The following is a 12,844-nucleotide window of genomic DNA, read 5'->3' on the forward strand; positions in this document are numbered from 1 at the left end:
GATCGTTATCAGACTTCTGCAGAGCTTGATGATGAGCTGATCATTTGAATCAGGTGTGTTGGAAGAGGGAAACATCTAAAACATGCAGGATTGCGGCCCTCGAGGACCAGGATTGGACACCCCTGCTCTAAACACTAAGTATAAGGATACGACCACACCAGTGTGTTGGCATTTTAACATGTGCAACCTCTGCTATGTCTTTTTTCCTTGGAGTCCACAAAAAAACAAGACTTCTGAACATTTACTCACCCTTTTCAGCTTAATAACTTCAGCCTGGATGACACCCGTTTCTCCTCTCCGATTGGTCACTAGATGTCGGTCGCTGATTCTTCTCGCCTCTGTTATGTGACCATTTTCTGCAAGAAAACAAAGACGTCAGACTCGAGCACCGGTGCTTAATTCAACATGGATAATGAATTACAGGCGTTGCTGTGCAGTTGAGGAAAACTCCCGTCCTTTCACCCGCGTGTCCAGTGTGCGTGAATGTACGTGTGATATACCTTTTCAGGCGTATTAGCATGCGTGGAGTTTGTTCAGATCATTTTTTTTACTGTATAAAATCGTATTAGTGCGGCTGCAGTAGCCTCGGCTCCCGTCGCTGTGAAGACGAAGCGAGTCAGAGGTGCGAATCAGATCAGTGGCACATTTGAAGTGTTTCATCATTGCACTTGAGAACAGAGCCGTTGTCGTTAAGTTCTCACCTTTTTTTTTTTTCATGTACATACGTTTTTTTTTTTTTCTACCTTTGACTTCATATCAAGGAAACAGACATTTTCTTTACTCTCGTACCCAGGAGAGTTTTATGTCAATCCAAATGGTAGAAACAATCCAGCTATGAGTCATATAATGACTTTTATTTCCAGAACCTGGGGTGGGGGGGCACCTGAAATACCTCCTTCATCTTGGCAACGTGACACGACAGTAATATAACCGTGTGTCTCTTTGTTTGTTTTGACTTTTTAATCCTCCCCTTGTGGCCGAAAAAACCATCAGTGGAGCTTTAATGAACTGGGATTAGAGAATCTTTGACATCTAGTGTTTAAAATTGACTGAACTAATCACAGCAGGATATAATTTTGTAATTAGGGGTTGAATGATTATCAGGCTGGTCTGTTAGTTGTTATCGATATTCAGCATTTTTACTTGCCTTCGCCATAAGTCAGCTGGGATAGGCTCCTAGTGAGGATTAAGCGGTGTATAGATAATGGATGGATGGATGGATGGATGATTTCCGATTAAATGAAATAATTTTATAACGCTCTGAAGCAGCCACTTCTCTCCATCTATAGTCCATCAGTCCTGTCTGATTGGTTACATGCCATGAGTAACAGCCAATCAACACTGAAGGCTCACTGTTGAAAAGTTCTTTATGATTAAACATAAAGCAAAACACGAATAAACTGAAGCGTTTCAACACGGTTTTGTGTTTCCACTTTTACTGCACGTGTGTGTACGTTGTTTCCAAACATCGGTTGATCACGACTCCTTGATTACTAATAACCGATATCGACCCCGAAGTCGACCCCATCTGGCGTAAACGATCCAAAATAAACAAACGGCGGGTTTTTATTTTCAATTTGTCTTGAGACGGGGAGGCTCAGCAGCTGCTAGTTTAGCCGTCCGCTCCGTCTAACCGGCAGATAGTCGATCGCAGGAGCTTGTCTCAACCAGATGAATGAAGGCAGGGCCAATTAATTACATGGTTCTAATGACTGGGCTCTTTTGGGCCAACTGGGTGCATAGAGGAGGTTGTCATGGTAACAGAGAAATAGGTTTGAAATGCGTCGTGAATGTGCCGAGCCTAGTTCCCGGTTATTAAGGTAGGCCGGAGTATTTTAAATATCAGGATTATTGGTGTGGTAAACAAGTATTTATGCCCGCTGAGAAGCTCTGTTCTGTAATTAACTGCCAGTTTTTCTGTGCCACGTTTCCTGCTGAGGATTTGACACCCGTAAACATGTTATCTCACAAAAGTGCTGGAGATAAGGCTGTAGCCTAACATCAAAGACCTGTGGGGTTTTATTTTACTTTTTCTGCCAACATGTATGGATATTAGCGAGGAATATGAATTTTGGGGGTTGCTTTTTTCTTTTTTTTTAATCTCCTGTGGGAATCATATCTAGCACTCATTGTAATTGTTTCCTTATGTTTTCCCTCTGGGTACGAAATGGTTGGAAGCCGTGGTTTTGGAAACGCAATAAGCTTGTCCAACTCCTGTTTCAGCCCTGCCTCTGGGGCTTGTTTTGCCCATAAATTAGTGATTAACTCAAACTGCTCCAAAACAATGAGGTCTCTGCTCTAATCTTGGGGGGGGGAAATGGCTTCGAGTGTGACCACGGGAAAAAGATTAGCCAGTTTAAAGTGGTAGAAAGCACTGAGTGGGATCGCATGTGGGTGGAATAAAGGTTATGAAAGACCATACATGTGTATATTTATCTACATATCACGGCATGATTGAAACAAAAGCACTGTTTTATCCCTCCAGATTATATTCGTGCTAATATTTATAGGAAAAAAAAATCTTTAAGGCACACATAATAACTTCGGCCTAGTGGTGATTGAGTTTATTATTGCCCCCCCCTCAGCTCTTTCTCTCCCCAGCATGGAGGGAGGAAATCAGGATTAGGTGTTTCCTCTGAAAGTGTGCCAGTTTCGCTCGGTGCCATAACAGTTGAGCAGCACGTTCAATGTGTAGAAGCGAGAAAACGTTCTCTGGATGCATCACCGTCGTCGTGCTCGTTTTTTAAAGGAAGAATAAATACACAAGCGAGCTTTTCAGCCCCGTCCGACACGCTTCAATCATCCCTGTCTTGATGTGAGTCGGTGGGTGAAATGCTAAAAGGTCAAAGAATGTTTAAGCACTGCACGGTGGCCTCGGCCAAGGCTGCTCGCGGAAAAGTGGCTGCTGTTATTTTCTGTGCTGTTTTTCCGTCTGCCTCTGCGCTCTCTGTCAGGGCTGTGAGGGGAGAAGCAGCGTGCAGTCTGCAGGTTCAGGGTGATTAAGTGCTTAAGGTCAGACTGCTAATTATCTCCCTGCCATTCCTTACCTCGCAACACATCGCTGCCATTTCCCCGTTGTCATGTGAACAGCCTCGTATTTGTTTTCTTATCTTTTATTTTACAGCGCGGGATTTCTTTTTTTTTTTTTTTGTCGGGAAACAAGACAAGTGTAAAGTCGTCTCTTCACCAATTCTCAAAAGATCATTAAAACATTTTGCCACCAAATTAAACAGACAAGCCACCATTTTGCTGGTAATCCTCTACGGCCGAGCGGCGCTTGTGATCCCTCGTCGCAGGTTGCAAAATGTAAATGAGCCGTCACCACTTCCAAGTCTCAGATTGTTTTACTTCACTTTTTTTTAGAGATCTGAAGGCTTTCTTTTTCCTTCGTTCCTTTCTTGTTAATAATCTCACGACCGCCGTGATTCATATTTTGACCCCTTCAGGGTCGGAGCCACTATGATAAGCTGTAGCTTCTTTTGGTAATGACTTCCAGTTTGTAGCATTTCTTCTGCTTTAAATAGTGGCTGCATTAATGAAAAAAAATACAATCTCATCTCCTCAAGGCAGCAGGGACTGATAACAGGAATCAGACATCTGCTATGTGAGAATATTTCCTGATTTCTGCATTTTTCAAATCCTTAAATGTAACCATTGTAGCCTGATAATAAGATTGGAAGTGAAGCTGGTTTCACTTTTCTTGTTGGTTGAAGGACAGAACAAAGTGACTAATGCACTGCTATTTTTAAGTGAAGCCTTTCTAATTCAAACGTTTTGGAGTGACCTCTTAGGACGCCCGCGGAGCCCCACGGAAGAGACACTTCATGCCCATCATCGGCTATCGCTTTCACTAATATGTATAAGCCCTCGCGTTGAGAGTTTGGGCCGATACAACAGCCTCTACGCAGCAGGCTTTTGCCTAGTTGGCAGCTTCAGAGGGAAACTTCGAGCTATCGCAGCGCCGGATTGTTATAAACGAACCACACATTTTAGGTAATATCTGACTTGGGTGTTCTTTTTTTGGAAACAAGTGGATATTGTGGAAAGATGGCTTCAGGATACGCTTTCATTACCGCTACCACATGCTTTGGAAATCACTGATTGGTAAACAAGACTGTGTTGTGCTCAAGTTTACAGCCATTTAACACCACTGATTGGTATTAAAGTCCTCAAGATTGAAACAGCTGTAATTTATATCGTGCTGTTCTTCACTTGTTTCTGTCACCTAAAATGATCTCTCCTCCCCCCCTCATCCTTTTTCTTTTTTTTTTTTATGCATATGTCACACAGTAGCCGTCTTCAGATGATAAATCTGTGAATGCAGCGTGCCTATTTGCTAATGAGGTTTCCATAGTGCCACATTAAGGCAGCCACAGTGGGAAGTGCAGCTGTGTTGTGTCTCCATAGCTCTGACAGGGCTGTAATCTCTGGACTAACAATATCAGACACCCTGTGAAGACGTGTTAGCATTCAGAGTGTTTGAAGTGTTTGTGGAGCGGCGAGCCAATCGCAGCGTGCAGGCCTCGGCGCTGACATTTTACTCAACCAGAAATGCCTGTCTTTGATTTGTTTTGCCAAATTAGCAATCTTTGGCAATTGAGCAGCGTTACCAAAGGCAGGAAATGGGCAGATTTTGTGCTGTGGTAAAAGAGTTATTACATTTTTAAAGCTCCTTTTCAGGTGGATCCTCTTGTTCTTCTCTTTTCTGCACATGAATATTGTGTTTTTAGCCAAAAGCCAGAAACTGTTATTGCAGCTGGTTTTTCCTGTTACCGCTTTCTCCTTGACTCGTATATTATGGGAAAGCAGAGAAGAGAGCGCTCACATCTTGATGTTGTATACAGTACAAACACCTCTCCAACATCCCAGATGTCATTGTTTTCTATAGCAGCGCTACACTGTGATACATAATAAGCAGTGTTTTGCTTTGTTGTATTTCTCTGCAGAATTCATTCATGCTCCTGGCACCATGGTGCTGTTCCTTCTGCTCCGCTGGGAGATTGTTGGATGGATTGAACACTCCACCTTACCTCTTTCCTCCATTTTAAACACCCAATTTATTTCTTTCATGAGATGGATCTTGTAGATTGACTCATTTTCACAGTCGGGAGGCTCACTGTAGGCCTGAAATGAAATGAACTCCCAAATCAATTTCAAATGGGAACAACGAGCGAGCTCTCCCCTGCATAGCTGGAATTGGTTTTGTTATTGAAAATGAAATGAAGTGTTTTTATTTTTTGCCCCTTATTGCAGATTACAGCCGTGTTCTTTTGCCTGCTGTGATTTCCAGCCGGCTTACGGCGTGATCCAGGTTAATTTCAGCAGCTTTTCTTTTTATGTCAGAAATTCCATAAAAGTGTCGCTCTGAAAGGTGGCGGTAATTTCTACCAGGTGATTTATTGTTTTTAAATGGGCCGCCTTTTTCCACCTTTTCCGTAGTCGCTGGGAGTTAAGCAGCCATGAAATTGCCTGAATAATAGTGTTTAAATCCAATCTTAGTTTGTCCCGTCAGCTTTCCCCGCACACAATTCAATCAGCGGCGCTCTTGATGATTGCTCTTTTTTTTTTTTCCATCAGCATCAACTTTTCCTTCACAGTTTAGGCTCCAGGCTTTTACAGTAGAATCGGCTCAAGTTTATAAAAGCATAAAGTGGAACAAAATTTCACGGGCAGGAGATGGTGCTGCTTGGGTGATTGCAGAGTTATTGAGAAACAACAACAACATAAAAATGAGGTGTGAATCAGCTAATCAGAGTTTTAACATATAGGAAAATTGTCAAACATTTATAGGTCATCTTTATTTAATTAGTCTTCTTAAAATCATCATCTTATTTGTTAAAATTCAACTTTAAAAGGGCAATTTTTGAAACTTGAAGTGGCTTAATGGCCCACATGGCAGGAAAAGAAGCTCTTCTATCCTCTCCTGTTGCTACTTGTCATCTTTTTAAACTAATTCTGGGTCAAACCAAGTCTGTATTAATGCCTGAAGGTGTTTCCTCCCTTTTTAAACTATAAGGCCGGTTGATGTCCACCATTATCCTCTTACAGGTTTGAGACTGTAAATGTGAAAAATAAAAACTACTGCTTGTTTTCTAACCACTTCCTCCGTCCTCTCTCTTCCCAGGCGAGCCGGCCTCCGTGATTTCTCGGTACCCGTCTCCTGCAGAGTTGGACGCTTTCGCCCAGAAAACCGCCAACAGCCCCCTGTCCATCAAAATCTTCCCGTCAGATGTCCGGGTGCCGCAACACAAACAGCTCAACAAAACGGTGAACGGCTTAGACACCACGGGCCAACGCTACAGCCCCTATTCACACCCGTACTCAGGAGGCTACCAGGGCTTGCTGGCCATCGTCAAAGCCTCGGTGGTGGTGAAAGGTGTGGTGAAAACCTCGGAGGGCAGGAGGACTAAACATGCAAACAGCCAGACTTCTGTGGCACCGTATAATAATCCCCTGAATAATGGCTACACAGTCAGACACGGGCACAAGGCCTATCGTATAAGCTCATGTAAGCCCCCTGATGTACCCATTGAGACACTTTGTTCTAGCGCAGGGATAGCCTCCGGAGATCAGAGCCTGGCCCCCCAGTCTGAGCTGGCAGAGGTTCAAAGCCTGATGAGGCAGATGAGCAGAGTTCCCCACAGCCAGGCCCTGCAGCTGGGTGGAGAGGCCCGGTCCAGCCCCTCCCTGCAGGCTGTGGCTGCTGTGGCACATTCAGACTCAGACTTTGTCCTGGGAGTGCCGCCCCAAAGCAGTCTGCCTTTCGCGGGGGCAGTGCTGCCGACACAGAGCGCAGACATAGCCAAAGCCGGATACTTGGAGAAGAGAGACTACACAGTGTGGCAGCACAAAGCTCAAATGCAGCAGCAGCAGCAGCAGCAGCAGCAGCAGCAGTCCTATCAGCAGGGAGCAGTGAGGATGTACAGTGTGAGTAACAGCGCTCAGGGGCACAGAGCAGCAGAGGCCGGGGTTGGCCAATCTCCCGAAACCTGCATCCCTTTGGCGTGCTCCTCGCAGCTGCCGTACAGGCCGCATCCCGGCAGCGTGGGCGCCGGGCAGGAGCGAGTCAGCGGCTCGTCTCTGAACTGCGCCGCCATGCAGGGGGAGCTCTCGGTCGGACAGTACTTCGCTCCTCTCTGGGACAGCGTCGCGGCAACTCCCAACGCTGACTGTTATACCTCTCAGGTGCTGGCAACGGGTACATGTGCAGCCAGGCCGAGAGACATGGGGCTCTCACATCCCCACCTCCACCCAAACCGCCACCAACACCAACACCAACACCACCACCATCATCCACAGCATCACCAGCCACAGCTCCACCCTCATCCTCATCCTCTTCCTCCTCCTCCACATACCCAGGCCTACAGCACAGACCAAAACCTCTGTTGCGGGCTGCCTACTTCTAGCCTGTGCCACGCTGCAGTACTCAGCAGCAGCCTGCAGTCTCTGGAGTGCCTCATCAGTGAGATCCACCCTCCCTGCATCAAAGAGCGTATGCTGGGCCGTGGGTACGAAGCCATGGGGATGCCTCAGCTGCTGGAGCACCAACAACAAACCCACATCCAGCTTCCCGTCTACAGATAAGACAAGGTGCTGCCACCCGACGGGGACGTCACAAACCTTTTATAAACGATGGGAGTTGTGCGAGGACGAGACATGCCTTCTTTTTTTTTTTTGTTCTTTGTGCATGTACTGTATTTGTAGAAGGCTTAGTGTTGTAAGCCTGAGAAAGGTAAATGATAATCATGACTTAAGATACAGGTTTATCCAACGGACTTTTCACGTGTTTATTTTTGTACCCTAAATGGCCATCAAACATTTAATACCGAGCACCGATTACATCCGCTGTATGATTTGCAGGTGATTACTCTGTAAAGGCCTTTTGACGACAACAACGGAAACACACCGAACTGAAATAATCACCCCTCTGAAAATACATGTACTTGAATCTGGGAAGGATCTCTGGTAACAGTTTTTGTGAATATACTGTATATTTTTACATAAAAATCGCTTCTTATCGGAGAGGGAACATTCTTCCACTATTACCTGAGCTTTTAACTGCTTTGTTGTGGATTTTTTTTTACTGTTTTCCCCCCATTTTTTTTCATTGACTCCTCTGTTACCAGCCTGTACGGAGGAATATTTCAATCATTTGCTTATAAATGTGAATATTTTTTGTTATGCAGCCACAGACGAAAAAGTTGTGTAATTTAACACGTTAAATGATTTCATGTAGTCAACCTATTAGGACTGTTGCATATTCAAATCAACACTGTGGCATTCAGGCCAAGTAAGACGTGCCCTTTTTTTTGGTTGTATTTTTAACATTTATAAACTTTTAAGAGGTTGTGTGGACGTTTTTTTTTTGTTTTTTTTTGGGAAGCAGCACATGTAATAACGGATGTTGAAAAGCAGGCCGCCTGAATCATTTACAGTGTCTTCTTTGTAGGGCTATATTATCTCTGAAGGCTTGAGACGTGTGACTGAGTAGCTCTTTGTGTGTCTGCACTGGTTCCGTGATACTATTTATTTATGTCGGCCTGTTGAGTTCTACGGCAAACTGTCTATAATTATAAAGTGCAATTATTATATATGAATATGTGAGCGCTCTTCATGAGTTTTGTTGATGAAACTTTTTTTTTTTGCAATGTACAACCCTCCCTCACCTCCCTTTTTTTTTTTGCCTCTTCTTAATAAGGATTGTCAAGTAAATTAAATTTTCTAAACCCAGCAAATACTGTGTTATTACCTATTAATAGCTATTATTTGGCAAACATGCAGCCTTTATTATATTCATGAATGATGAACTAGTGGTGGAAAGCGGAGACATTTTTCTGGCTTTATTGCAAAGGGATTTAAGGCTTAACCACCAGCCAGGTCCTCTTTTTTTCTTCTCATTTTTTTATTAAGATCCATCTTTTCACCGAAGGATTTCAGCGTTATAATATGATGTAAGTCAATCCTTAGCTGAAACGCGTTGGACTGGTTCTTTTATAAATGATGCAAACTGAAAGCGCTAATTTTGTTATCGCTGTGAATTACGTTAAGCTCCGAGCAGAAGCCGGCGAATACTTCAGGATACACGCGTGTAAATGAAAATGCGCGGGCCTTCCTTCTCCCACCGATATTACATTTTGATATAAAAAATGCATGCTTTCATGAAGATAAATTCACAAGAATATTACTGTTCACATTATTTAGAGATGGCCTGGCTATTGAATTGCTAATCAGAGATGATGTGCCTGCCTGCCTTTCCTATTTTCCTACATTTGTCCTCCTAAATTGGATGCTTTAGCCGCATCCATAGCCACTTTAAGCAGCCCTATTATAAAACAAATAACCCAGATAGTGTGAATAATGGCATTAGATGCGCATTTGGGAGCAAAACCGCAATATTGAATTGATGACCTCATTGCAGATAACAAATATGTCAGAGTTAAAGGTCGGCGGCTTTGTCATTGAGGCATTGTTGCAAATGATTTCCGGTGTTTAGCGTGTTGGGTCCTGGCTTTGCTCGGAGCTCTTCCATCCTATCAGGCGGGACTGCTGATAAACATACAGGATTACGGACATGCTCCTCTCGCTCTTGCTCAGAGACGATTAGCTCAAGCCGGGCTCCTCTGGGAGAGGAACCAGAGCCACTCCGGCCTCTGGGACACACTTCAGATAAGTCAGACTGGGCAGAGGAGGAGGACGCTTGATTGGGAGGATTAGGATACATGGAGAAACGAGATTTCCCCTTAATTTGCTGCAGCTTGCAGGGGAAAAAAATGTGTTTAAAATTGACTGTATTAACAATTTCACCAGCAATCCTCCTATAAAAATAGTTTTTCTGGGCAACTGAGGAGACTTTGAGGAAGCTGCTCTTGCAGAATTGAAGAAACCATCAGTCAGAAGCGAGTTATTTAAGCTGTCGATCATCTTTAGATTGTTATCACTGGACATCATTTCAAATCTTTCACAGCAGCGCCACACAAACGTGATTGAGAGAGAGACGAAAACAAGCAAACATCGCCACCTAGTGTAAGATTGATCAACTGAGTTTGATTTTAATGGTGTGAGTTTTAGGATTAAGATCTTGGAGGAAACAAATGTCAACACAAACGATTATCCAGAAGCAAACAGCTCATCAGTAGCCATGGAAATAAATATGCCTCCAGTCAGGGAGGTAATCAACAGATGTGACTCGCTGCCTGTTCGGATACAATAGTTACACAACACAAAGCAATCGCACCTGAACCACACCTTCCTGTTTAAACACACAAACTCCACACAGTTAAAAGCCCTCAAAGGAAAAAATAACAATTCCAGTTCTACCTACTCTGCAAATACATTAGCACTGTGCGTTTATTCAGTAACACCAAGGCACTCGGTGGATATTTAAAAGCTGAAATGAGCTGCTAAAGTGTAAAACTTCTGCTGGGGCTGCTGCTCCCAGTTCAACGGTGGAACCAACTCCACGGCTCAGGAGGCAGAAAACATCTGAATGTGACAAAATGACCAGGAAATGCTGCCCTGTGATAACAGTGTTTTCAGTCTTGTATTGCTCTCTCGATGGAATAATAATAATAATATCATAAATGAATCGACAACCCACACATGAACATAACCCCGTCTGAGAGCGACAGCATGTTGCTGTCACAATCCTGCAGTTACCTGAAATTAAATTATATTAAAACAAAACCACTTCAGCTGCAACTTCACTTGAAATTTAAGGCATTCGCTTCATTTTAAGACCAAATATACAGTTTTATTATTTAGTAAGGCGTAATTAAAGTAATAAATACCACACTGAGAGGAAAAAAAATTAAACAATCCTGTTAAAAACACCTGGACTTGGTGCGTCACCTCCAGTCCAGGCATTCCCTGAGTCTTCAAACAGTGTAGTCCAGCTCTGCGTTTAGATTCGCGTACATCTCGTAGATGGCGTCCACGGTGGCGGTGTAGTTCACCAGGAACTGACGCACGTTCGCCAGACAGTCCTCCTCTTTCACTTCCTCTCCCTTGGACAGAGCCTTGAGGAAGTTGGATTTGTAGGGAGCTGCGATTAACGCTGCCTGTGAGGGACAAAAAGGGGGAAAAAGTCAATTTCTATTAGGTAGAAGTGTCAAATCAAATCAAGTTTAGTGTCATTTTGGTGCACATAGATGAGAGAGAGTTTCTTCAGCAATCAAATAATAACTAAAAGCAATTAAATAAAGAGTCGTGTGCATATCCGGATCAGCGTTCTGACAGCTCGTGGACTGAAGCTGTTGATTCTGTGGCGGCAAAATGAGAGAAATCTTGAAAACACATGGCATGGACGTAAACGTTCCAGTTCCTGGTGGGCAACATCGTATAAAAACACCTTATCTGAGGTGATCGATTACACTCATTTCGTCCACTCTCTCTGTTATTTCTTCCTTACGGTGAAAATCTTCTGAACAACCCAGCCGTGGTATTTCTTCAGCGCCTGCTCGTACGCCTTGGTGACGTTGACCTTTATCAGGTTGGGGTTGTTCTCGTCTTTTTCCCCATCCGCCAAACTCTGCAGCAGGATCTGGATGAAACGGAGACCCCTGCAGGAGAGAGAGAGAGCATTCAAGAACAACTCAAAAGTTCAAGGTACAATGAACCTTGAGTTTAACAGCTCACCTCTTCAGCCACATCAGAGCTAAAGTGGCTCCGACTTTGGGCCACACTACCTCGTGTTCCTCCCGCTCGGCCTCCAGGATGTCCTGCAGGGTGACGTACTTGGCCGGGTTCTTGTTGTACACGGCTGTAATTTTCTGAAAAATGCACATTTGGGTTGAGTTTGCATGGGGAGGCTCCAGCGTTTAAGCCCCTGGTTTGCATTTAAATCATCGGCACTGACAAGAGCCAGAGCCTGGTGTTGTGTCTTACCACTATGTTGCCATTAATGTCTGATTTGATGACCGAGAACACTTTTGACCCCAAGCAGTCTGGAAGGCAAACAAGACATTTGAGAGGGAAGCAATAAAATATGAATGACTTCATCACACATGGCTGAGAGGGGAGGATGAAAAAGGCTTTAACAGAGACAGAGGCGGGCAAAACTAAAGAAAAATGCAGTGAATGCATAGTAAAGAGTCACAATGAGGTCAATGTGTGCTCTGTTCACAGATAAACAAAGAGTTGCTCTATAGGCGCAGCTGCCTCTGATCCCCGACAGCTCCGTGTGAAATCAATAACTAGCCGCTCACATGGCGATCAGACATTTGAAACGATGAGAAACAAGTTTCAACCGTGACAGTTTTTTAAAAATATATTCAGGTTTTACACTCACCGAAGAACGAAGGCAGATGAGCGACCGCTTCCAGGAAAGTCTTCGTGTCCACAGACTTGTCCGGCGGCAGTTCTTTAAACTGGTTGTCCAGTAAAAGCGACATGATCCTACGATTATTTAAAAAAAAAAAAAAAAAAAGTGCCACTACTAGCAGCAGCAGCAGCAACGAGCAGCTCGCGGCTGTGAAGAACCCGGAACTGAGCTCTTGTCAGATGGGTGGGGAAGCGCCACCGGCCGCCCCGATCGCTCTCCGTCCTCCTCCTCTTCCTCCAACAGGTGGGAAATAATGCATGTCGAAAGCAAAACGAGACGCCGAGCAGGTGGAGGTACGAGTTATACTTTATTAGAGCTAAGGCAGGGATTGTTGTCAACCACAGAGGCTCCGAGTTACAGGAAAGTAAAAGTCAGGTTTGACACCAGGCTGGTTAGTGACTGAATACGAGCACTTTTATTATCCTTAAAAAGGTTTTAAAAAAAGAATCTATAATGTTAGAATAATGTGGTATTGTAGGTTAATTAAATGGCTTTGTACTGTATCTGTAATAATATATTTAATAG

General features: G+C 44.0%; 2 protein-coding genes across 2 annotated transcripts in view; one reads left to right on the plus strand and one right to left on the minus strand.

The window, feature by feature from the left end:
- Window positions 1–8,597, plus strand: part of LOC103360642 (protein FAM222A-like) — a 12,586-nt gene extending 3,989 nt beyond the window's left edge. The window contains exon 2 of the mRNA XM_008286474.1: window positions 6,125–8,597. Within this exon, the coding sequence (XP_008284696.1) occupies window positions 6,125–7,584 (1,460 nt within the window). The 3' untranslated portion in view covers window positions 7,585–8,597. The remainder of the gene's footprint in view (window positions 1–6,124) is intronic.
- Window positions 8,598–10,026: 1,429 nt separating this feature from the next.
- On the minus strand, window positions 10,027–12,526 carry LOC103360643 (glycolipid transfer protein-like). Its single transcript, XM_008286475.1, has 5 exons — window positions 12,287–12,526; window positions 11,884–11,942; window positions 11,635–11,768; window positions 11,408–11,558; window positions 10,027–11,057 (listed from the first exon to the last, which is right to left on the minus strand). The coding sequence occupies exons 1-5, from the start codon at window positions 12,387–12,389 to the stop codon at window positions 10,875–10,877; spliced, it is 630 nt and encodes a 209-aa protein (XP_008284697.1). The 5' UTR covers window positions 12,390–12,526; the 3' UTR covers window positions 10,027–10,874.
- Between the last annotated feature and the right edge of the window lie 318 nt (window positions 12,527–12,844).

The sequence above is a fragment of the Stegastes partitus genome, unplaced genomic scaffold (assembly GCF_000690725.1).
Source record: "Stegastes partitus isolate 25-593 unplaced genomic scaffold, Stegastes_partitus-1.0.2 Scaffold456, whole genome shotgun sequence".
In the NCBI taxonomy this organism is placed as follows: domain Eukaryota; kingdom Metazoa; phylum Chordata; class Actinopteri; family Pomacentridae; genus Stegastes; species Stegastes partitus.